Genomic DNA, 26893 nt, shown 5'->3' with positions numbered 1-26893 from the left:
GAACTAATAATGTGGATCGTGAAAAGAATGGACTTGTCCCTCTTTGCATCGGAGACTGGATTTTGAGCTGTAGCTGCTTTTAGCCATCAATCAAAACTTCTTCAACCAGTGATTCTAGACTGTTGTGGATTGAAATGAGCTCTTGTGTGCCTGGAGAAATAGTTTTATGTAATGAAAATGATCAGTGACCTGGCAAAGTAGTATGTGAACTTCATCGAAATTCAATCTCGATGCTGGTGATCACAAAGATCTTCTCCAAGTGACAGCAGGTTTTTTCAACTATATCCATTTCACTTTCTACACATTCCCTCTGATTCAATTGGTTGATGTTTTTTTTAGCATACTTAATACATAATCGGGCATCTGTAATCACTAATTGCCCATGTAAAAATAATTTAATGGTTGCCAGTCAACATTGCAAAGCTCATTTTATAAGTTAGAAATCCATGTCCAGATAAGCCTTAAGCTACTGTCTTAATATTTAGTTTCAATTTCTCGCCTTATTTGTCATGAAAAATAAGGAAATAACTTTTTGGGTATGTCATTACTCTGCCTCAGCTATGTTCCATGACACAGTGTATTGTGAGATTATTTATACAGCACTGCAAAAATCATTTTGAACTTCACATATGTATATAGCACTTGACCATACCCCTCTTTTGACTTCCTTTCATTTTCCTAGTGTCATATGAATAACAAAAAGTCCATATTGTCATAATGCAGAATTCCTACATGATTTGAAATTACACAAGTCTAAAGACGTGCTAACCGCAATGTGAGGCAGTTCTTAGGTACAGTGATCCTTTGAGCTTACATCCCCATGCTAACATGCTCAAATGACAGCGCGACCATGCTCAAATGACAGCTCTAACATACTAACGTTTAGTTGAAATAAGTGCAACTGAGGCTCTTGGGAATGTAATTCAATTTGCAGGTTAGGTTTTGTTCATAATTACATTTTAGGGCCAATTCAAACATTGATCTGATAATGATAATAGAAGAAAAGTCAGGAGAAAATCTTCTCATGATGATTCATCCGATAAAAGTGATCATGCCTACAGTGTGAAGTATGAAAAGAGGAAATCTGTTTAGACTTGGTGTATTTGAGTTGATCTTGGAGATTTGAGCTGATCCTAGAAATGTTTTCAAATCCAACACTTTTTTCTATGAGTTCCAAAGTGTTCCTGTCTCCCCCCAGACGGAGACAGAAAACTGTGTGATGGTTGGCTCCGTATTCCTGTTGTTTTCTCCTCGATTTGAATTCAATAGATATCATCTGTCAGTCGCTCGCCTAAAGGCTTCTTTAGTTTCAAAAGGGAGAGATGAGAGGAGGATGACATGGTTGCGCAGCCATCCAAAACACGCCTTGTGGGATATAAATCAGGGGGTGTGAGTGTGAGAGGGAACTACCTGCGGAGGCATGGAGAGTATCAGCAGAGTTTCTCAGCTGACTTCCCTCTTTCTTTCCATTTTAATCTCGCCACTTGTTTCTGCGGCGATGTGAAGGCGGCCCGCTGTGTGTTTGACTGCCTCTGTCTGTGTGGGGCTGTGTGTGGGGGATGGGTGGGGGTGCTGCTGCTGAGTGTCTGGTGGTGCTCCCCGCTGTGCCGTGTCTTCCCGATAATGAATTTGTCAAACAATCCGTCAGGTTCAACACCACTTTCAAGGGTTTAATTAAGGATCAAGGACTGATGGTCTCATAGCCTTTTCTTTTATTGATCCTCAGTCTGTCTGTCACATTTCAAATTCTTAATTTTTTGTGATTTACTCAGAATCACTTCTGATGTGCTGCATTCATAAACCCGTCTTTGAGATAATGGGTCCCTGGGCGCAGACATGTTAGAAGCCACTACAGCCACAAAGAAACTCTGTCCATGGTCGTTCCTTTATTTGTTGTCATTTTGCAGTTTCAAACAGAGGCACTGCCCATTGTCTGGCAGGCTTGTGCAGCCATTGTGGCAAATGAGGTAGAGTGGGTTGTCCACTCGCCAGAGGGTTTGGTGTTCGATCACTGTCTTTTGCCAATGTGTCCTTGGGCAAGACACTGAACTCCATATTGCCCCTGACAGCTGTTGTATCAGTGTCTGATTGATGTGTGATAGACTGATGATAGATAGAACTGCGTATCGATGCTTATATGAATGTGTGTGCGAATGGGCGACTGTGCCTTGTAGAGTCAAGCTGGTAAAAATTTCAAAAGATGGAGAACAACTCCCCTCGAATTAAAAAAGAAAATCTTCTTAGAAATTATACATAGATCTTGTAAAAAAGAAAAAAATAATACAGATCAAAATACCAGTAATATACAAACATTCAGCAGTAGAATGTGAATATGAAATAAAATGTAACACTCAAGGCCGTAAATTGAATAATTATGTAACAAAAATATAATTTTTTATTTTTGAAGATCACAACTTTAAATTTATTTAATGACAGTAATTTCCTGTATTTTTATTTTATCTATTTTTTGGCATATCATTCAATAAACAAAAACTGTTTGTCAGGATAAGACCAAATGTAATCATGCTTATAAATCCTGTAATGACTCCTAATGTTATCATATGTGGGAACTCTCTGATGAAGTGGAGTTTTTCAACAATATTTTACCATTTTAATGGATGTCGGACTTTGCCCACAGACTGGATTTAAAAGAAATAACCTGTCTAAAAGTGACACATTTACTGGGATGTTACATTTTCACAAGCTGCCTGCTCCACCTTCACCGGTGTTAACTGTGGAAGTCAAATAAAAGACAGAGCGGTGACTGATTAGGGCTCAGGTCAGCATGGCTAATGTGGAGTTAGGGTGGTCTGACAGCTGCTGCGGTAGTAGAGCTATTTTAACTGGTTCTTCCATAGGTTCACAGTATAGCTGGTGAATCAGCATCTTTATCAAACATTGTATCTAAGCTGATGAAGCCCTGTAGCTACCTACATTGAGCACATCAGTTGGACGATTTTTTTTAAATGACACTGACCACAAACACATCATACTTCACAATGTCTTTTGGATTCCAAGACTGTTAAAAATTCCTTCTATTAATGTAATCATTTCTGATCATTCTGACTAAAAGCTTATTTTCAGTGTATAATTTAAAGGTTTATGTTTGTAAACCTCAGCTCGGGAATATTCCTGTGCAAAGTTTGGATCCCATAAAATTTTCACAGGACAATTTTTAATGCTTCTCTCACATTTTAAATATTTTGCACAACCTGAGAACTACCAGTTTGAGGGGATTCATTTCTGATAAACCATGGACTTGGATTTACAAAGGATTTATTTATTTGCCCGTCACCAATGTTTCAAAAAATCGTCAAAATGGTAAAATGTTCTCTTCCCTCTCTCTGTCTTCTCTTCTGTTCTTCAGTATACCTCGTCTCTAACGTACGATGGCGTTCTTGTGATGGCCGAGGCCTTCCGCACCCTGCGCCGTCAGAAAATTGATATCAGTCGCCGTGGCAATGCCGGTGACTGCCTGGCCAATCCAGCTGCTCCATGGAACCAAGGAATAGATATGGAGCGAGCTCTCAAACAGGTTGGCTTGAGTGTGTTGTGTTAAAGTTTAGCATGGATGGCTTGGAAGTTACACACACACAAACACACACACACTGCAGTGTAGCAAGGTGAGCAGTTTGTGTCTCAAAGCACGAAATCAACCACTGCAGTAAAGTGGTTCTTGCTTTAGATTCCTTATGATTTTTAATCATCAATTTGAATTTAAGCTACATGATTTCCTTGGACATCTTAACATCTTATTTCAGAGAGAGAAACCCACATGATGTTTAACCAGTGATGTGTTAGTAAGAATTACAGCAGGTTACAGGAACCGGTTGGAAAAAACAGAAGCCTGACATGAATGTAAAAAAATAAATATGCCACAACATGTGAATGAGAGGTCAGAATATATTTAACACCGATCACTGTATCAAGCACATTTATATTGTTATGATGAGTTATGAGGTCTCACTGGGACAATGCTTATATACTAAAGAGGTTAAAGTTCACCTTGTTCACTATCTTGGTTTATCATGTTAGCATGCCAACATTTGCTAATTACTGCAGCCGAGGCCAATGGAAATGTCATCAGATTTGTTGTATTAGGTTAAGTTAAAAAAATTGTACGTTCATAATATATATAATATGTGAGCTGATGATGGAGCTTGATGAAAATGTGAAGTTTATGGTGCTCCCACACACTACATGTATACTTGTGGGGACATTGCATTGACGTGGAATCTTTTGGACTTGGACTTGGAACAATAACAATTACCAATAAGCTCTGCAGCTACACTGCAAAGACCAAACCAAATTGAGACGGCCTACTCTACTGAGGATTGTCTTTGCGCCACCAGCTTGTCACAATGCAATGATGAGGGTCACATTTTATAATAGTCTCTTTTTGAAAAGTAGCTTGTCGCCAGCACCCAATGAATCGTGGGATAAGATGGCCTGAGAAGAATCCTCCCATTGGATCCTTCATGGTAGGACGCGTTTCTTGGCTGCATTTGGAGGAGCCGTTGAAATTGGACAAACTGGTCGCGCCACTGTGACGCCATCGGTCCTCAAATGCAGCCTCTGAAAGATGCAACCCCTGACCTGGGAGACTAACTCTAACTTTAACTTAGTTATGAATGTAAGACTCTTGTTTTGTCCCCTTGTGGAGAAGAGAATAATTTTTTCCTGACTAATGACTTTTATTATTAGAACTACTACAGCTGACATTCTCACAGGACTATCCATATTCATATCCTTGATGCTACTTCAAGTAAAAGATTAGAACATTTGTTGATACTTTCTGCAGTAGCCATTTATTGTGTATTTCTGCACCCCTTACTATGACTGTTGTTATAAATCTAGGTGCGCATTCAGGGCCTGACAGGGAACATTCAGTTCGATCACTATGGCCGGAGGGTGAACTACACCATGGACGTGTTTGAATTAAAGAGCAACGGACCTCGCAAGGTGAGCACTCCGCATGGATAGGAATCCATATTAATGATCCTTTGAATTTGTGAGTCTAACGCCATCAAAAAAATATATGACTGTCAGCCTATGTAAGACAATTTTGTGATTTACTTTTAACCTCCTCTGACAGAACATACTCGAGACTGACTGTTACTGTGAAATGATGATTTCTGCAATTTTGTGTGTTCGGTTGGTTTATCCCTCATGATGGTTATTTAATTTTTTTAAATGGATGCATTTACTGCCCAATTATCCCCATAATTTCCAACAAATAGCTGTGTTAGTGACGCATAAATATCGGTCAATAACACCAATTGAGCCGTCGCAGCGTATGTTTTAGTAGCTCTTTGAGGAAGACTGGTGCAACATAAAATACTGCAGTGACGTCAATAAGAAAAGTTTCAACATCATCCCTCTTCATAATTGGAAAAAGTATGGAGCTAAATCTCTTGTTTAAAGTGCTCATAATCTGTCTTTACTGGGAAAAAAGTATACATGTAGCACCTATAATGAAGACATAACATCATGTTCCAGCTTCTCAAGTGTTCCTTTGACAGCAATGTGCGCTTATTGAAAGTTCTTGGCTTACACTCAATATCACTCAATATCCTCTACAGTTCCAATGGGAAATTTGCTGGAGTGAGCGAGTTCTGTTGAAACTTTTTTTAATGTTTCTATTCCTTTCTTTCCATCTGACTCAGGTTATTTTTTCTTATATCTCTTTTATTAGTTTTGTATCCTCTTGATATTGATTTATTGTCAGAGTCCCAGGGTCATGTGAAGATGATTACATCGAGGAGATTCAAAGTATAATGATGAAATATTAACAGAATAAGTCCTAATTGAGAAAAAATGCATGATCGAAATCAATTAGAGTTGAACAAGGAAAATAATTATAAATCGAGAATAGAGATTAAATTTGTAATTTAATTAGAAAAATCTCATAGATTTACAAGACTAAAGAAATAAAACAAATTCTTGGGTACAACCAGGAAGGAGGATGATTGTGTAATTATTGTAATATTGTGACTTTATTCCTGTAATTTTACAACTTTTCATGATATTACAACTTTATTCTTTTTAAATTATGACGTTTTTTTTATAATGGCCTGAATACTCTGTTCTACTGTAAAGTCTGATTGATTGAATTTTATTTTTTCTTATCACTCTTATTAACATGCTTCACTTCCTTTTCCCCTCTTGTTTCTCTCAGATCGGCTACTGGAACGACATAGACAAACTTGTGTTGGTCCAGAGTGAAAACACCTTGTCCAATGACAGCTCAGCGATGGTGAACCGCACCCTGGTCGTTTCCACAATCATGGTAAAGTACCTTCTGACTGCTTTTGTCTCTGTTTGGTTGTTACTGTTAAAGAGACGTTTCACCCAAATCTCTGTTTCTCCATTTAATTCCAATAAATCACTCTGATGAAAATCTAGGGTTAATTTGCCTCGAAGGCCTCACAGGATATATATTCAGTGTCAGAAATTATAGGAGTGTAAAAAAGGCAGTCTGAATTTGAAAAATCAGGTTGGTACTTGATGAGCTGTACAAGTTGAAGGGAGCTCTCAGAGCACACCCAGGAGGGAGTGGCGCTTATCCAGCTGGAAGATTGCACTAATGTCTCATTAGAAGGCAAAACTAAAACTGACCTCAGATCACCATTTAGAAGTGACCTCAGTGCAGTCCCCTCTAATGGCTTCCCCATAGACACCGGTCTGCGGCCCAGTAATTATTCCTCCTTCCTCAAATAAGGATACAAGAAGGCTAATCGCTGGATTTGTGCACATCCTCTGCTTACATTTTATTTCACGCCACCCATCTGCAGCCTTTTTATGGCGGCCTTCCTGTAAATGTGATCAGTCTAATTCAATTGGGCATGCAAAGTGATGCAAGTGAAAGCAACTCAAAAGACTAATTTGAGCCCAGAGATAAAAAAAAAAAAAAAAGCCACAGATGCTTGAGCTTCAGCAGCTCAGCATTTTGTTTCGAGGCACATTGATTCATCCAGCAAACACATAAGTGCGACCAAAATATCTAGTGGTGCTCCCTTCGGTGACGAGACATGAACAAATATCTGAAAGATTGTTCAAAGACTTTGCTGTGGTCATAAATCAATATACTTGAGCGCCCCTAGTGGCTAGACATGGTCAGGTCAGCACAGGGAGGAAGCATCGAGCCAGACCCAAGACAGGCAAATAAAAACAATGTCTTTTAAATTTATTATTTTGTGACAAAAACCTCTTTTGAATAGATGGACATTGAGTCAATATACAATACCTTTTAGAACAAACGTATTTGCGGCTATTTTTTGTGTTATATTAATTTTGTGCGAAACAATCTGACTTCGCTGTTGAAATATTTCGAAGTTTGTTCCTTCCCTGTTGCTCCCCTCCCATGTCCGTACGTCTGTCATCTGACTTTTTTCCAACGCTGCTATGCTGTCTCTCTCTCTCTTTGTCTCTCTCTCTCTTTGTCTCTCACCATGTCTTGCTGTCTGTCTTTAATTCCACCCATCTCTTCAATCCCCTGCCCGCTCATCTCCCTGTTTCCCCCCTCCACCTGCACATTTCTCTGTGGATGGTGACCTCAGCAGGCCTTGGCTAATGTTAGCTCAGCCGCCTCCTCCTCTTTGCAGCCTCTGATGATGAGGAAGCCTCTGCTGCGACACTGACGCCGGGGTCTGCAGACAGAGCAGAGCAACAGACTGAAAGGCAGACTCACCTGAGTCGTAAACCCTCGGGAAAGACAGAGGACAGACAGTGATAGGCTGATTGTCTCTCAAGCGCAGAACAAGGACACTCTGTGCTCTGTGTCTGTTTTCTTTTTCTTTCTCTCATAACTGCATTTCGTTTTTTCTTGATGTATATTTTATTCTGTTTAGAAGTGGTTTGCCATGTATTAAAACAGAATGACACTGGCACTGGGATGCCTTCCTCTCTGCGCTCATGTCTTCAGCTCATAACTAAAGCACAGCTGGACGAGAGCTCTGCGTGGGATGCTGTGGCAAAATCACCGGACCACTGGACGTCCCTGTTCATTCTTATTTTACTCTTTCTGAGGACACCGCAATCACCACACTAGTCTCTGTTACTGTTCAGAACACCTACAGGAGAAATGACCTCACCAACATTTATTTTCTGTCTTCTGGTCACTCCTGCAGCCCTCACTTTACTGCTCTCCCCTCCATCTTTATCTTTCTGCTCTGTCACCCTGTAAATTTGCTCCATCCAGTCTACTCGGTCAACATTTTCTCTACACTGTGTTTCAGCTTCTCTAAGAGGTTTTCTAAATGCAAACATCTGGATGGAAGGGTGTAATTGAAGAAGTTATTTTCATTTGTTAAACATTAGTGCCATCACTCATAAACATAATGACAGCCTGCATCAGGAGGATTTGAATTTTGACAATAAAATGACACAATTTAACACTGACATTGTCATTTTATTTTATAAACATTAAAGGTATCAAAGTAAAGTTACGTTCCAAAACCCTCCTGACATACACATGGATGTGACAGTTTTACCCAAATGTAGGTTGTTCATGCAGGCAGGCCCTTAAGCCTTCATTCAATAAGTCACTTACACATGTACAGCACATTACACACACATGCACACTCACACAAGTGAAGCCAGTTTGAGCAAAGTGCATCGACAGGAATTTGTTGTTAAGCCCTTGGACATTTACATTTACTAACGTACACTTGCTGGTCTTGTTAACGCTCAACAAAGCCCCCCCGAGGATTTCACAATCTTTTGTTTATTTTACTCTGGTCTTAGTTTGCTGCCTCTTAAAAATGCTCCTTTATTATTGTGTTTAATTGGCTTAGGTAATATTAAATTAAACCTATAGGCCTTAGTTCAATCAGTTGGATTAGTCTTTAAACTTGCCCCCCTGGTGTGTTTATAAACGAAAGGTCAATGTTTATCCTCCTCAAAGCTCTTCACGAGGATCAGGACAAAAGGTTCAGATGTGATACAGGAATGTGAGAATTTAGTCGATCCAGACTTGATACCAACATCCGTCCTGAGAGATCTGATCAAAACTGATCAGCTGAGTAGACCCTTCTTCACAATGATCGTAAACTACAGGCCTGACATATGAATGTAGGAACAAAGATATGACACAAATGTGAATGAAAGATCAGAATATTATTAACAGTATATCAAGTGTGAATTACTGTAACAAAAAAAACGAAGAAAATATGAAGAGCAATTAAATCATAAGAATAAAACTGTTAGTGAAGCTCTTTCAAGTGATATGAGATATTGTGGCCTTAGATGCATTTGTATTTAAACATCAAAAAGAAAGAGGCCACATGTTTCCACCAGACAACCTTCAAATGTTGGTGTGTGATTGACACTTCAACTTCCTGTGGCCAATAACGGAGTAGCTGTACACACTTCAGAGTGTAAATATCTTATCTTATTGTCCAAATTGCACAATCCTTTTATTGAGCTTACAAAATATTGCACAATCTCTTTTTTAGTGTTAATAATATTTTGTTGAATTTTTTTTTATTTCTGCTTGCAGAAAACCTACCACAGTAAATTCTTTGTATGTGTAAACCTATTTGGCCAAAAACCCTGATTTTTATTTAACACAGATTATTGTAGATGCTGGTTTACTGGTTGATCAATTGAGCGGGTGCTGACTCTGTCAAATCATTGGCTAAACTGGCAACCAGGTGCGATTTTGGTCCGCTGGTTCGTTACCTGGTTTGCTGACTTGCTCAGCTGCTAACTGGCCTCTTACAGGCTTTGTGTCTGTGTAGCTGGATGTAATTGGCAGGTTGACTCAGTGACTAGCAGACTGTGCAGTGAACTGCCTGACTGACTTGTTGTCTGACTGACCTTTATGGCTGAGTAGGCCACGCGTGTGACTGGATGGAATGACGTACTGTAATTTGCAGTAATTAGCGAATGAATGAAGTGATTGACCGACTAAAACATGGCCGTGACTAACCGACTGCCTGGCGGGCCTCTGCGGCCATCTCGAAGAATGCCTGTAGGCTGATTAAATGTCTTGGTGGCTGGGGAACTCGTCCTGTGATGGTCTGGCTTTTTAAACGCTAGACCGATTGAGTGATGGCAGCCTGAACCAATGACTGGACAGTGAGGTGACTGCCCAGTTGGAGGCCTGTCCTTTTTTCACTTGCTCCCTTATTGGCTTACATAGCAAGTCCTGTCTGCCTCTTTGGCTCCAGTGTGAAGTGTTTCATGTCTTATCAGCTCCAACCATTTGCTTCTACAAAGCGGTTTTCCCTCTTCCACCCACCCATTTCCCCTCTTTTCAGCCCCTCTCTCCCTTTCTCTCCATTTTAAGTTCTCTCCTTCCCTTTATCTCTCCTTCTCACCCTCCCTTTTTACTGTTTCTATCTACTTTTCAGCCTGGAGCTATCTCTTACTGTATTCTGAACTGCTCCTTCAGTGTTCTTCCATAGTTTCACACTGCCAAACCGCCATGCATCCATCTTGTCAGTCGATTTTCCAGCTTTTGTCTTTACCTTTCCTTACCTTTCTTTTCCTGTCAACTGCCTGATCTTTGCTCCTATTTTCTCTCCCCTGTTCACCTTCCATTTGTCTGCAATGCCCAGACTCATGATTCATGATTCTCATGATGCTTTCTTTACCAGCAGTAGCAACAGGCACTATCATCCAGTTCACACAGACACACACCCACACACACAGACACACACACACACAAACACACACACATGCACATAAGCACTATATTGGCATTACTACCACCACACTGAGACAAATGTGTCTGGGGCAAACTGATAACACACCTTAAGGAGCTCTAAGGGGAAACCGTGCCACTGTTGGCTGAGTTCCCATTGGTATGTGTGTGTTTGTGTGTGTGTGTTTATTTGCTTACATAATACTAAATTAACTCAACAAAGCAGGCGGCTCGGATTTCAAACACTTGACCTTATAAGACGATAAACCAGAGGGTAATTTAATGGAAGAGGAGGAGGGAGTGGAGTTGGCTAGATTGTCCTTGTTAAAAGAAATTAAGGAAATTATTCCCCGTGAGAATTAGTGCTTCAAGATGAAAAATTAAGTTACAAAAAACGCACTTACAATTTTTAATGGCATAGTCCCTGATATGACAACCTCCCACTGTAGGATTCTATCAAGTAGTCAGAAGGTGTGGAGGTAAATAATCAATACACAACAGCTGTTTGTGCTTCTGAGCAGGAGCTTGACAAAATGTCATCATCGGGGTTCATGAGTGATCATCTAAAGGAATCATTCAGCAGTTTAGTTATTCACATTCTTGCCAAGGGTTTAATGAGCAGATCAATACCAATGTCACATCTGCCTATTTAGTAAGAGGCCATCAGTTGGTAAGCTTAGCTCTGCCAGAAGACTGGAAACAGGCGGGCTCCGACCAAAGGCAAACAAATATCTTTTATTTTGTATTATTGTATAAGCTAAATATACAGCAAACCTATCTTAATATGAATAAGGGATATCATGCAGACTTATTGCACATCCTCACAATGGTGAAAAGATGCTCCATACAAAAGTTTAGATTAATCATCTATGAAACCAAATCAGAGAAACGCCCAAATCAGATAGTTAGGAGCTCAGGGCTGTCTCTCGTATAAGATAGAAGCAAAGACTTTAGATGCTTGTCTGTTTAGACTGATTCATGCTGCCTTCATGTACAAAAAGAGATGTGTCCTTTTCAATCGATGTGATTGACACTACCATACCTCTATGAGTCCTTTACGTTGGCATGGTTGTTGAGCAAAACATCCAGTAGAGGGCAGTGCAGAGTTTCTGACATCAACAAACATCGCGACAGTGAAAGAGGTTGTGATTAATGAACCTCTGAAATAAATGGTAAAAGCGATCCAACTCACTTGCGAAGTATCCCTTCTGGACATTCAGCCACTGTGGAGATATCTTCCCTGTGTCCTGCGATCGTGTTGCTTGAACGGTTGGATACACTGCCCCCCCATGATTTCCAGTGGTACTGCTCCATTTTGTCCGACTGTATGGACACAGAGCGCCGTGTGTTTGCGAATACGTATCAAACATTGAGCATAAATGACCCCTTAGTCTCAAGGTGACAGGACTCCAGTCTTTGAGTGATACACTAAGATAAACATCTCAGAGACAAATCTCAGAGAAATATTGATGCACCCTATATTATGTATTGTGTATTTTAAAAGGTAAAGTATTTTTTGAATTCATTTACAGTGAATGAGATGCTTGACTAAAGTGCTGACTTCTCTATCAATCTTATGGGTTGGTAAAAATGTCTGTACAAAGTTGGATTAAAGTCTTTGTTTAAAATGGCACCAGATTCCGGAATTTCTATTTCATTGGATCCAAAACCCGCCTGCACTGTATTTGAATCAGTTTCAGTAATTGTAATATTGTTCATTTGGTTACAGTGCTTTCTTTTTGTAATCTAAGAGTTTTAATTAACTTTTATTTTGTGGCAGGTTTCTGTATAACCTTCGATTGTGTCTAAATGGAGTTTTTTGCATATAAGCATGCACCAGATATTACAGGCAGCTTGGTGTTATTCATCTGAAGCAATGCACCAAATGATCTCTGCCATAAATTAAGCCTTCAGGCATGTTTCCACACACAATGTAATGTCACATTTCTATCAATAATACGTGTTGTGTCCCTCAGCAGCTCATTCCACACCGGGTTGGGAACTACCAAGTTTATGATGGCAAAAAATAACACATGATGATTTAAAAAACGAAAGAGGTGTATATGTACAAGTTTGAGGTTACAACTCATTCCATCTGTATTGTACTTTAAGGCTATTATTATTAAAATCTGAATGTCTTTAGTGTGTATCTCTGCTACAGAGAAGTCTTGGCGGCTTTGTTAACAGAGTGAATTAACTTGAAACTGTTTTGCTGTTCATTAACACTATGATTCATGTTGAGTCAATGTAACGAGCCCCCAGGGACCTGCTAATGTCTCTGATAATGACATTTTAGAGGAAATGCTCTAAAGTAAAAACATTCTTTTTTTTTTGCATTTGGTGACGATAATGATGATGATTGTTCTGTGCAGCATAAATTAAGTTACCAGTATTTGTTTGTTTATTTTGTTGTATTTTTTTTTAACACAACTTATGATGACTGAATAATGTGCACATTTGCATGCTTTTTTTGTTTTGAAATGTGTTTCTTTCACATGTAAATGTATGATTTTGTCTGCACTTAACAAATACATGTTTTACCACTGCTGGGATTGCGTACTAACAATTACAAATGTTTGACTATAGCTAATAAACCATTTAAATGAGGAAAAGTACATTTATTGAAAAATATATGTATATCATATCATATATCACCATGTACATCAGGTATAATGTTTACCATGCTCACGTCTTAGCTCGTCAGAATGCTGAAAGATGAGCTTTTTTTTAATCATGAAAGTAAAAGTACTTTAGTAGCAGCTTCTTGTAGTAAAAGAACATCTATGTGATTAAATCATCTTACATCTCGGTACATGTAAATCTGTCGAATAATCATGTAGATGTTGAATAAAACTCTCCTCATTTATTTGATAGTCATACACGAGTAGGAAGGAAATTGTTTTACTTGAAGATCTTTGTTTACTACGGAAAATAGATAAATTCCTAAATCCAGCTTCCCTCTGTAGGTCTTGTTTGTATTGATCACATTCCATTGTATGGCTTTTTAGTCCGTCTGCCTGTCTCTGCCAATCGACACATGCTTTCAGTGTTATTCACTTTGGTGGAGTGTTACCGTGACCCCTGTGAGAGCAACGTTAATACTCACCTGACACCTTTTGAGCCTTGAAAAAATCCTCTTTGTTTCCACTGTCCACTTTCAAATGTGAAGCAATTTCCCTGCATGAAGAATTCAATACAAAATATGTTATCGCTTTTATTGTGTTTCATGATCTTCATAAACAGTTTCATAGCTGGGGAGGGTTTGATGATATAAATAAAGCCTGCTTGATTAATTAGATGAGATTAGTCTTTGATTAAAAAGGGTTTGAAAGCATCTTAATGGGCTCGGTTTCAGTTGGATTACAGGGTGAGCAGCCTCAGGCATAATACCATAACTCACTGCGGCGGATGGATACGCTGTCACTCAAATCCCTTTCTCCTTTTCTTCCTGCTGCTTTAATGTGTGGGCATGATTCTCTGTCATCACGAACATGCTTGTGTCTTTGTGTGTCATCATTTATACACTCACCATTTCACTCGACGGCAGTAATGCCTTTCTTTGCTTTCATCCCACGCACAGATATCGTTCCAAATCATTCCACCTCTTGCCACACGTTACCATAGCAGTCGTCCTCCTTACATTTTCTCTCATGCTTTTCCCTCTCTCTCTTGTGCATCTTTCTCTTTTCAGCATTAGTGGTGAGTCAGGTGAAGGTCCCAGTGGAGCCTTCACCAGTCAGACAAAGGCATTGGCCCTGGAAGTCAGAAATACAGGATATCAAACTAAATCTACCCGATTTTATAAACTGTCCAACTGTTTCTATCAAGTTTAGGTGTTTTTTGTGTTTCCTTGACAAGATAATTCACCTGAAAGACACCTATCTCCTCTAACAGCTTAAAACATTTGAAACGTAATGCATAATGTGTGACTTTTAAATTATCCCCTGATAATGTACATGTGTATTTTGGAGTTTTTATATTTATTGTTTCATTTCCCCTTATTTTCTCTTGAATTCCATCTGCAAGGAACTGAGCTCCTCTCGGTATAATAAAAAAAAAGAAATATAAGTTTCTTTTGAAAATGTATACACTTATATTTTTTCATTGCAAGTTGTTTTCTTTGAATAATTGCGGTCATGTTCCTCCAAACAGAAATGTCTCTCTCCCCTTATGCTGCTTTTGTAGGAGGGTCCCTACGTGATGCTGAAGAAGAACTGGGAGCTTTACGAAGGCAACGACCAGTTCGAGGGATACTGCGTGGACTTGGCTTCTGAGATCGCCAAACACATCGGAATCAAATACAAGATCCAGATCGTACCAGACGGGAAATACGGAGCCAGAGATCCGGAGACGAAGATATGGAACGGCATGGTTGGGGAGCTTGTGTATGGGGTAAGTTTGGGTGGAAAACATTTGGACTTATATTGTATATACTATTCTATAAATGTGTCTCTCACTCAAATGTCACTCTTTCATTATTCATATAATGCCAGACTACTTATATTAGTTATATCAGGAGCTCTCAGATCCCAATAAGATGCCTTCAAATTCCTTATTAATTTATTTGAATTCAACTCAGCCTCAGTTTATTTATAGTGCACATCAACCAAAGAGTCCCTGGCAGACTTTACAGAATAATGTTCATTACAAACACTGTACACAACTTACGAACCCCTCATGTCTCAGTTCACACGCAGACAGAATTCCAAACCCATGGTTAAGAATGTCACTGGACACCAATATTCCAACATTAACCTGATAACGACAATAGTCTGAATAAGACTCTTATACAGAATTTCCTGATTACCTTAACCTGAATAAGATCATACTTGGAATAATGTATTCTGACCTTAGTCGCATTATGCAGACATATACGATTACTCACAATATGCCTTTGGTTTGCTCTTGTAACATAAAACATTTAGATTGATTTTACAAATTAAAACAACAATAACTGAATGTATGTTATAAGTTGTCATTGAGCATTAATTAGTTGAATGTTCTTCAGCTCAATTAGATTATTTTTCTTCTATTAAGTCTTATTTACGTCCTTGATTTGTTAAACCCATTTGTTTGTAAATGTTGTTACCACCACACCTGCAAATGGATCAAATATGTAGTTAAATGAGCAGGCCTACTATATGGGCAGTTGTGGACCAACGGGTTGAGAGGGTTGTCCACTAAACAAAACATCAGCAGTTTGATTCTCAGTTCCTGGGCTAACAGTGAATGAATGATGTGTGCCTGAAAAAGCACTGCGTATAGAACAGTTGTATGAATATGTGCAAATAGTTGAATGTGCCATGTGCTTAAAGCCCTTTGAGTGGCCGATAAGACTGAAAAAGCTCAGTACATATAATTTAATGTAGTGTAAGAGAGGGTAATTGCTTCAAATGACAAATCACTGTTATGCTCTGCTTTACACACACGTCACACATTTCTGGACAAAATTATCAGATAGACTCAAAATATTGCACTTAGACCATAAACCTATCTGGAGCTCTGCGTCTCCTTAGCTCCTACGGCAATCTCCTTCTGAGTGGCTCTGTCTAGACGCCTACTCTTTATTTCTTTAGAATTTGGCGAGCTGGCTAATTATGCCGCCGTTGACGCACCATGCACAGATTTTACATCACTGTCTCGATGAAAACTCTATCAACGTGCAGAGGACAGTGTCAGTCGGCGTTTAGCGGGAAGCTGAAAACGGAGACGCTGCTGCAGAACAGACCGAAGCGACAGAATCAATTAGCCACCAGAATGTGTGTAGTGGAAGGTGACACAGCAGAACCGCTGCATTGACTAATCAGGTTGGATTTGTTCCAAACACCCGCAGCCCTTTGCAGCGACTCCTCTGCCACAGTCAGGAGATCTCTGCATGTTATCCTCTGCATCTCTTCACAGTCGCTTTTATGTATTTGCCCCTTTCTCTCTGCTTATCTTTGTGGCTTTCTTGTCCCTCGCCTTCAAGTTGAGAAACATTCGCCTCTCGCTTTGCAACTCAAATTTATTTCATCCATGTCTCTCGTGCATTGTGGATTATTTTCCCATATATTCCTCTGCCCTCTCCGTCCCTTTTTCTTTTCCATATCTCTACTGATTTCCTTGTCATTGTTATGTAGTTTATCCTCCTTGCATCTTCACTTGTACTGGAGGATGTTATTTTATATGCTGTTTGTGCCCTTCTCTTTAACCGATAACACTGCAGACGCTGTTTAGACACAATTAGCTACTCAGAAACAGATACTCAGTCTGCTGGATGAATAATGCTTTGGACTTGCAGATTTTTGCTGGTGTGTGCGCACACATGCAAATGCTGACTGATTGATATTCAGGCCGTGTACTATTACGTATGAACTACTTCCCTGTCATTCTACTGGTTTTCACTGTTGCTTTGCTCTCTCTTTCAACAAGTCCAAATATCAATAATCCCCCCCTTGTTCTCTCACCCCCATGCACCAATCCGCTTTCTTTGCCTCCCGTCTTTCTTCCCCTCTGTCGCTCCCGCTTTAAACTCCACTCATCCCATGGTGATCCTGTCTACTATAGCTGCCCTTTTGTGTTTCAATTTCCTCCTCCATCCTTTATCTTTCTACCCAGACTCTCACCTTGTTCAGAAAAGATAGAGTTCACAGACAGTTCCCGCTCACCTGTTTTACATGAAGTTGCTGCAAATTTACTGCACTTAAAATAATGTGCATACTTTCCTCCCTTTTTGTTTTTTGCAGAAAGCAGAAATCGCTGTGGCCCCGCTGACCATCACTCTGGTGAGAGAAGAAGTGATTGATTTCTCGAAGCCTTTCATGTCTCTGGGTATATCCATCATGATCAAGAAGCCCCAAAAGTCCAAACCGGGTGTTTTCTCCTTCCTGGACCCGCTGGCCTACGAGATCTGGATGTGCATAGTGTTCGCATACATTGGAGTCAGTGTTGTGCTGTTTTTGGTGAGTGATCATTCAAACCTAAAGTCCGAGGTGGAGCTGGGTTGTGGGATTGTGACATGTGGAAGAAGTTTGTTATTGAAAGCTTGTCTTTCCCTGGAATTCCAAAAGTGTTTTTCAAATGCGGTGCTGGGAGGCGGAGCTAAGACAGTCCTTAACCCCCTAATGCGCCCATATATATTGTGAAATTAAAATATCCCAAACGGTTGACTCTTTGTAAGCATTGTCCCTGCAAGGTCCAAGACGGTTTGAAACACTAGATGGCATTATTAGCAATATTCAACCCATAAATGTAAATGTATTTATAGATTTAGTTATAAATATGATTTAAAACCAGGAACTTATATATTTCCTCAAGTAGAAGACATATAATATAGGTCAGTGATTTTCAACCAGTGTGCCGCGGCACACTAGTGTGCCGTGAGAGATCGTCAGGAGTGCCGTGGGAAATTATCTAATATCTAGTGTTGCACCGAAGTATCGGCCGAACATCGGTAGCGGCCGATATTCGCCTCGTTTACCGACATCTGCACATCGGTAATAAACTTGACTTTTACCAATATCATTGGTATTTGTGGTTAAACCGTTGGGCAAGTGCCGTGGCTGGGGGAGCAGTCGCCCCGTCGCCCTCCTCTCCACTCCGCCGGAGGCTCGGCGTGCGGCACGCCTCAACGTTTTTTGGGCGGGGGAGGTCCTCTTCCGCGGTGCCTCACGGCGTCAGTGGTTGGAGGGGACCGGGTACGGCGGCGGCGACTCTGGACGCGTGTCGGGCCCTTCTCGCGGATCACCTCAGCTACGGCGCCCGCTGGGGGAACCTTCCGTTCGGGCGGGGTGCCTCGGCTGGCGCCTAGCAGCTGAATCCGACTGTTTAATTAAAACAAAGCATCGCGAAGGCCCACGTTGGGTATTGACGCAATGTGATTTCTGCCCAGTGCTCTGAATGTCAAAGTCGGCGGGAGTAACTATTGGCACTCAAAACAGGTCAATCTGTTTTAGACAGGGTTAAAAGGTCTGTCTTAAATGATCCTTGTGGTATTTTGACAAAAATATGTTACAGACATTTCATTAAGACCCCAAGGAACCATATCAACTGTGATAAACTGGGTATAATATGTCTCCGTTAAATACGGTTTAGTTAAATCAAAGATTGTTTCATAAATCTGATTCAATTTGTGCTCATTAAAAGATAAGAGTAATAAAGGGCTGAAATAATTTTAAATAGTGCTTTTTTATACATTTTGAAACTATATTACTAACTATATGTATTATATGTACTGTGTTAGGCCATAGAGTGTCATTTTGTGTATTTTTGGTTGGTGGTTAGCCCCAGCATTCTGTAAATGTAAAAAATGTGCCGCGGCTCAAAAAAGGTTGAAAATCACTGATATAGGTTACAACTCAGAAAACACATTTAAATGTACAGTTTCACTTTAACGTCCAGGGTAAACAATAATGCAGAGCCACGGAACTACATCATGAGAACATTTCTGAGACTCTTCTGGTGCTATAATAACATAGTGGTGATAAATCTTGATCTGATAAAACACTGCCTGTATGTTGGAAATAGTAAAATCCTCCAATTAGGCATTTAAAGCAGTTAACATCTTTCAAGCATGGTTGCATTGTCTTGCTTCTCCCCATCCAACAGGGAGTGTCGGTATATTCAAGATTCAAACATTACTTATCTACAGCAGTAACAGGAAATTTACCCTCTGTGGGTTTCTTTGCATTATTAAACCTTCACGATTATTGCTGCGATAATGTCTCCCAGTGTTCATATATATATACATATTTCAATCAGCTTTCTATACACCTGCAGACTGCAGCTTTTTTACTCTTATAGACTTCTAAATGGTCCGAATCATTTTATTTAAATGTTCTTTTCCATCCCAGGTGAGTCGCTTCAGTCCGTACGAATGGCATGCAGAGGAACCAGAGGAGGGTGCCACCGAGCAGGGCCCCACGGACCAGCCTCCCAACGAGTTCGGCATCTTCAACTCCCTGTGGTTCTCACTGGGAGCGTTCATGCAACAGGGCTGCGACATCTCACCACGGTGAGGGGAGGGAAATGGAGTGTGTGAGACGAACAGAGAGCATTTGTGAATGTGTGTCCGACAGACAGAATGAAAGTGTGTGAGTCAGTCGGCAGGATGTGTTCATAAGAGTGTGTGGGCTGGGAATAGCCTGTGTGTGTGTGCGTGTCCCACTGTCTGCAGTGCTGTAGTATGAGGCTTTTGTGATTCAGACCGTTAACAATGTGAATCACCTCTTTTAGCACTTTGATAGTTTTCACTGAACTGGACTGATACTCCAACACACTGTGTTACAGAACATTAAGATGTCATGGAGATGCACACGCACACAAAAACAAAAGTGATGGTGCACACCATTCAGCAGTCATGTCCGTATGGATGTGCAATGCTGGGAGACTTAGCAGTTTTCTAGGTGTATATGAATTTTTAAAGCACCACAGAAGAGGCAGAGTCCAGCTGTATTTTTAGAATATTTAAAGAAATATGGCATTTTATTATTGATAAGCCGAGAATGCAGTTTAGTGAAATATTCATGGACATCATCCTCAAGACCTTTAGGGAGCAAATCTAAGGAGAGAAGGAGCAGTGAGGGAGAGCGTCAGACCAGACCACAGGAGAGATGGAGTGATAGATGATGAGCTGAAAGAAGGAAGGGTGAAGTGTCAGGTTGCAGCTGAATACCCCTCATCTCACCCTCCCCTTCCAAACATGAAAAATAACCTGTGGTGGCCTTCAGCTGTCATAAAAACTCAAAAGGTGTCTAGTTTGTCCAGTCTGGGCTACTGTAAAAAAGATGGTGGCCTCCGTAGAGAGGACCCGCTCCATGTAAATATAAAGTAATTGAATATAAAAGGTCTATTCAAGCTAAGAGAAAACACTTCATACAATTTAGATTAAACACACTCGTGAAAAGATCACTAGGATCATTTATATTCAATTTCTGCCAGTAGAGCCCTTTCATCTAAATCGTACACACTGGACCTTTAAGGGAATGTCTCCAGAGTTGGTAAAAAAGGTCAGTTCGACTCAAGGATGAACCGTTTACTTTTTATTGGTCAAGGTCATGACCTGACAAAAACACGTAGTTGACCTTGTGAATGCAACATTTTAGGAACACCAAGATGAAATCTCTTCAAATATGGCACAAACATTCAGTTGGACTCACGGATACAATTTTTACAAGGTGGGGGTCAAAGGTCAAGGTCAGTCTGACCTTGCAAAACCCTTTTTCTGCCTCTGGAAAGTAGTGTAAGAACACCTCAAGTGATTCCTTTCAACTTCGGGTTTTTATGTAGGATTTTGGTGAGCAGCAATATAGTGCACAGTCATGTGATCATTTGCCTTTACATCATGCTTCAACGTGTAATGAAAATGATCTCAGTGTAAACAGAAGCTTCAGACACCAAGAAAAGAACGCTCAAGAGAAGAACTCAACTTGTGCATCACCTGCCCAAGCTTGACTTTGTTCCTCCCCCTGTTTCGCTCCTCTGCCTCTCTCTTTCGCTCTTTCGCTCCTTCGCTCTTTCACTCTCTCTCGTCCTCTCTCCTCCCAACACCTGTCGTCTCTCACTCCTCCCCACTTTAGTGTGACTGACAGGCCAATTCTAGCCCCAACTCACAGAATGGGAGAACACGCTCACCAGCTGCACACAGCCGCACTCACGCCAACACACAGGACGAGCAACATAAAAACACTGACACTGCTCACACACACAAACACACACACACACACACGCACACACACACACACACACGTAAACAGACAACAATGCAACACCCACATGCAGGCCCTGTTACAGATGTGTGCGCATAAGCTACAGCTGTCACAGAGATAATGTGATACTTAACATGAAGCCGGTGTTCGTCATATAAATCACCATACCCTGTCGCTTCCACTACAGCACAACTCCTCCACAGGCCAGGATTACTACAGTCATAAACACCAGATTATATTCTTACAACGGGAAATCTGTCACTTATAGACTCTGCTTGTTCATCCTGTTTTGTTTGCTGGAGCTCTCACACAAGAGAAGCAGTTTCAGCGTAAACTTGAGTCTGAGATATTGTCCCAGAGGCAGCTCAAAAAAAAGTGATAAAAACAACACAGTAATAACTTATCATGTAGATTTAAAGACTGGTGTATTTAGTGGTGCTGCTTTGTGGACGGTATGACCAGGGAGTGAATAAATGGAGACAATTTTTTTGAAACAAGGAATTAAAAGCACTGGTGTGTGCGGAACAGAAAAAAAGATAAAACTTAGTCATTGACTCGAGGACACAAATTAAATCCAGAACATTGCAATCCAATTTCTTTTAAATAAAAGTGTTGTGAGGAGTCGGTAAACACGTCTTATTTTTACACTCATGTGTGAAAATGATTGACAATTTCTTGCTAATGCAGTTTAGGCCATAACAAGCAGCAGAGCACGGGACAGTAAAAGGTTTAGTTGGCTTGAAACAAACTTATTTTAGGCAGCTATGGTAGAGTGGGTCGTTGGAAGGTCAGTGGTTCGATTTCCGCCTCATCTGGTCCACAAGTTGAATTGTCCTTGAGCAAGACAGTGAACCCTAAAAGTATACCTGACAGCTGTGTGAGTGAAGGACAATTCTCTAGGTTTTATATGTATGTGTGTGTGTGTGTGTATGTGTATATGAATGAAAGTATATGTGAATGCTTGACATGATCTGGTATGTAAAGCACTTTGAGTAGTTGTGACGACTAGAAATACATGCAGTCCATTCTATTTAAAGCAATTAGCATTTCGGTCTGACTTTGACTTTAAACATCTGGATGCTCTATGCAGGATGCTTTAAACAATGAGATTGTCAGATTATAGTTCATATTCATCAAATACCAAGTTATTCATCATTGTCCTAGCTCCACTTTCTGAAACAAATGTAAAAAAACACATTAGTGTTACACACGCTGCTCTTTGCACCACTATTTAATCTGTCACACTCTGATCACGATATAACCCCTCACTGCTGGTGTCGCTGCATCATCGCTGCATCATCATCATGCTGCTGAGGTTTGTATCTCACCTCACCTCCACTCCAGCCCTGACCTGCAGCCACTGATTGTAAAGAAAGGAGGTTTAATGTGTGATTGCCCCTCTCTGTGTGCTGCAGGGAATGATGACGCTCATCTGACTTGCCCAGACATCAAACATTCACTGTAACTTGTACTCACACAAAACCCCTTCAAAACTGGTTGAGGGCGATACCTAAGTAGTGATGCAAGCCATGATTATGTAAAAGGGAGAGGTGTGAAACTAAAAATAGGTAATGATCAAAGAGTTAACTAGCTCATTAAATCCATTGATGAAGAAATGAAATAAGCCTGCAGACCAGAGTTTCTGCCGTGACAAATCAGGTGATGGATGAGCCTCCGCTGTTCGGCCATGTTCTGCAGTAACACTATCACGTCCTTGGGGAAAAGGACACGTGTCATGCATATCATCACGTCCGATCGCCTTCCCTTCACTAGAGATCACATTTCCTTTGATAAACTGCTCTTTTGTTCACCTTAGCAAGGAGGCAAAGTCATGATGCTAATGCAAACCATTGGAAATATATTCAACTATACATTTTATATATTCAATAACACAACTTATCAAATCACAAGTCTCGATCCCGCTGCCCATGCATCCCCTTCAAGTTTCCTCCGATCAGAATTATTCATATTTACATGAAAAAAATACACAATAACCTGTTCACTCATTCACTTTCTCAGTCTAGCCTCTTTGTAGTAGCTGCACACCAACATCTACAAACAACACACTGAACTAATTACTCATAAAGGAGAATAGATAATAGAACGGGAGAACATTTCTTTCTAGTGTCTCTACTTGCCCAGAGATTCACTTTAGTCCGTTGGGTCCCAATTACCGAGCAGAACTCTCCTCTGTTCAGTGTGCCGATGTAGGAAAGTAAAGGCATGTGCTCTTTTACATGGAAATCAGAGTCTTTTATTTATGTTTTATCACATTAGACCTGTGATAGACTGGGGACGTTAATTCATATCTACAATTCTACAACTCGTCAACCTGTGTTGAGGTTGACTTTGTACTGTGAAAGTAGGAATATAAAGAAGGAGCCAGTCTTCACCAGAAGAGATTTTCTTCTACCCTTTCCGACTATGGATTATGTTTATTTCAAAATGTGTCTGTGTGCGTATGGTTTGCTGTCAGCATTGTTGGCTTTTCCAAAATCTCCTCTTTCATTATCTGTCATCTCAGTCTGTCTTTCACATGCATGAGCAGCAGACGTCCTGTCCAAGTGTCAACACTTGTTTGACTTCATACACTAAATGTGCGTGTCTGTGTGAGAGTGTGAGTTTGAGAGAGACTGTGTTTCTTATGTATTGTGTATTGAGCTGGGATAGTAGGTCCATTGGTATTCAGTGTGGGTTCCTCTCTCCCTGCTGCAGTCATCTCTGCAGTCTGAGAGACACAGTGTACCACACACTCCTCCTCAACTCTCTAACGCATCTATCTATCTATCTATCTATCTATCTATCTATCTATCTATCTATCTATCTATCTATCTATCTCTCTATCTATCTATCTATCTATCTATCTATCTATCTATCTATCTATCTATCTATCTATCTATCTATCTATCTATCTATCTATCTATCTGTCTGTCTCTCTATCTGTCCTCCTATCTATCTGTCTGTCTTTTTCTAGTTCCTTTATTTTCAACATGATGTCATTTCCCGCTACTTTGCAGTGTAAAAGAATGGACATTTCCACAAGCAGCAGTTACAGTGTACATCTTGCCCATTCCACACGTACATTTTCTTTCCCCAAGACACACACAGTACATGCACTGTCTCGTGCAAACCCCCCGCCACGTGTTTCCGTCACCTTTTCAGTCAAGCAGAAGGTAATGGCAGAGAGCAAACACATTCATACACACACACATGGATTGTCAGTGACCTTGGAGTGGCACTTTGCACCACCCACCTGTCATCTTTTCATCCCAACCATTTGGCTTTCTAAGATCGCCGATTGACCTGGTCACCGCCCAGAGGGAGGGCGGGGACATAAAGTGACGGACACTTGGGGCGACAGGGCTTGAATTTTTATATAACTGTCTGTGAATAGGTGGCAGAGACAAGTGACAGTGTGTGCGGGGAGAAAAGTCCAAGAGCAATCAGGAGAGATAGAGAGAGAGAGGTAAACCTGATCACCAGAGAACATCCCAGGGGGGGTTGGATCCGTCTCTGTCAATAAGCATCTGAAATTTCAGCTCTCTGCTCTTTTCTCATCCACTTTCTCGCTCTGTTGTGTGTGTGTGTGTGTGTGTGTGTGTGTGTGTGTGTGTGTGTGTGTGTGTGTGTGTGTGTGTGTGTGTGTGTGTGTCTGTGTGTGTGTGTGTTGTGAGTGTCATGTGTAAGTATTGAGTAAAGGGCCGTGGGTGTGTTTAATAGTTAATGGCAGCCACAGATCCAGCTAATGGCATGACCAACTAACACTGAAGCTCCCTGACTAATTAATGATTACTGCCAAGGTCACTTATTAGAACCCAGTGAATCCTGTTTTTATGAACTTTACAAGTTATATGTTTTCTCGTATATATAAATCCCTTGACCAACCTTCTCTCTGTTCCCCTCTCTCTTGATGTCTTGTAGCTTTTCTGCACGACTCTTTTTGATTACACCTTTCATTATCCGCCCGCTGCACCTAATCTTTAACCTGATTCCCCCTCATGTGTGTCCGTTTGCCTTCACCCCCTTTGTTCCGCCTCCGTTTACTGTAGAGCCCCTCTGACGGTTTCAATCAATCACTCGATTCACTTTATTTCTCACCTTTGGTGCGTGAAAGAGAGCGAGGAAGATAAAAGCATTTTCGCCGCCCTTCATTGTGTCCCAATCAAACATTCATGTCTAACTTTCACCAAACATCAGAAACTAGCCGACAATCTCTACGTCTGTTAACATGTCCGTCACCAGCACTTGTCAGAACACATCTTGCTCCCTGATCAGAAAGCAATGCAGCAAAGTGTTGCATTTCCCTGTTGGCATGTCATAGCCAACAGGGAAATGAGTTTTTAACATGCCCCTGATTTACATAATCAACTGCAGAGCATGACATCCTCCATGTCTGGTGTGTTCGAAGTCGTTTGAAAACAGAATTACATTATTTCTCATGGATAACAGAAAACTTGATGGACGACAAGATAGGTTGACTTTCTTCTCCGTTTACAGTTATCGCTACTTGTACATAGAACTGCTTTAGAATTTCTGGGATTATTTCCAAACCGAATGAAACAGCCTTGTCATTCACTCACAGTGACGTGTTGAACCCAATGCTATAGCTTACATGGTAACACTATGGCATTCTACCACAGGGATATTCAATTACAATTCAGAGAGGTCCGCATACAGAAAGGTTTAAGTAAAAGTAAAAGTTAAGGACATTATAATGTCTAACTAGAGTTATGATTCAGTGAAATATGTATTGAAATATGAAACCTAGAAAAATCTGTGTGTGATCAATAACTGACTGTCAAACCAAAGAAAGTACAGTGCAATGATGCATTAACAATATTTATTGTTTTCACATTCAACTTGAGGGATTGTTAATAAGTACTATAGTAAAATCTTAAAATAAAGTGCTTGATTTTAGAGAACATTTTCAAATAAAGTTGCCCATTATTTGTATTTCAAATTTTCGTTGAACAATCTTAAACAGTTTTCGGACAAGTTCAACATTTGTTATCTCAATAATTAACAGATTTAACACCTGCTTTATTTTCCTCTTATAACCCCCCTTTCCTTAATTGTCATGAAAAAGAGAAAAAGAGAACACAAAAGTGTCAAGACATGTGAAAGGAGTCACATGTAAAAATCTAGACGCATTCTTTAGCTCAGAGCTGTGTGTGCGTGTGGGCGTGTGCATGTGTGTGTGTAGTTTGTGCTTGTGACACTAGGAAAGAGGAACAGCATGCCATTAATCTTTCACACAGAGGATTGCAAAGGCAATCTGTTGGCTATCATAGATGATACATGACCTGCTATAGAAGGACTCTCCTGTTGCATACCAACACACACACACACACACACACACACACACACACACACCCCATACAACTACAAGCACAGGCTGCACTGCCTCAAACACACATGCACACTCCCACAGGCATTAAAATCAAGGACGTCACTTCAGAAACTCATCCACGCACACCAAATAGCATGTGTGATGTGAGATGTGCAACAGCAAAATATATGTGCACATACGCACACAATCATGCACATGCATGCCTCCATG

The 26893-nt window shown here is 40.5% G+C and overlaps 1 protein-coding gene across 1 annotated transcript in view; it reads left to right on the top strand.

The window, feature by feature from the left end:
• Nucleotides 1-7871, top strand: part of LOC133952143 (glutamate receptor 4-like) — a 59406-nt gene extending 51535 nt beyond the window's left edge. The window contains exons 8-11 of the mRNA XM_062386458.1: nucleotides 3368-3535; nucleotides 4858-4962; nucleotides 6179-6289; nucleotides 7605-7871. Of these exons, the coding sequence (XP_062242442.1) occupies nucleotides 3368-3535; nucleotides 4858-4962; nucleotides 6179-6289; nucleotides 7605-7640 (420 nt within the window). The 3' untranslated portion in view covers nucleotides 7641-7871. The remainder of the gene's footprint in view (nucleotides 1-3367; nucleotides 3536-4857; nucleotides 4963-6178; nucleotides 6290-7604) is intronic.
• The last annotated feature ends 19022 nt before the right edge of the window (nucleotides 7872-26893 follow it).

This window comes from Platichthys flesus, chromosome 4 (assembly GCF_949316205.1).
Source record: "Platichthys flesus chromosome 4, fPlaFle2.1, whole genome shotgun sequence".
Classification (NCBI taxonomy): Eukaryota; Metazoa; Chordata; class Actinopteri; order Pleuronectiformes; family Pleuronectidae; genus Platichthys; species Platichthys flesus.
This window is presented reverse-complemented; position numbering and strand designations above follow the sequence as displayed.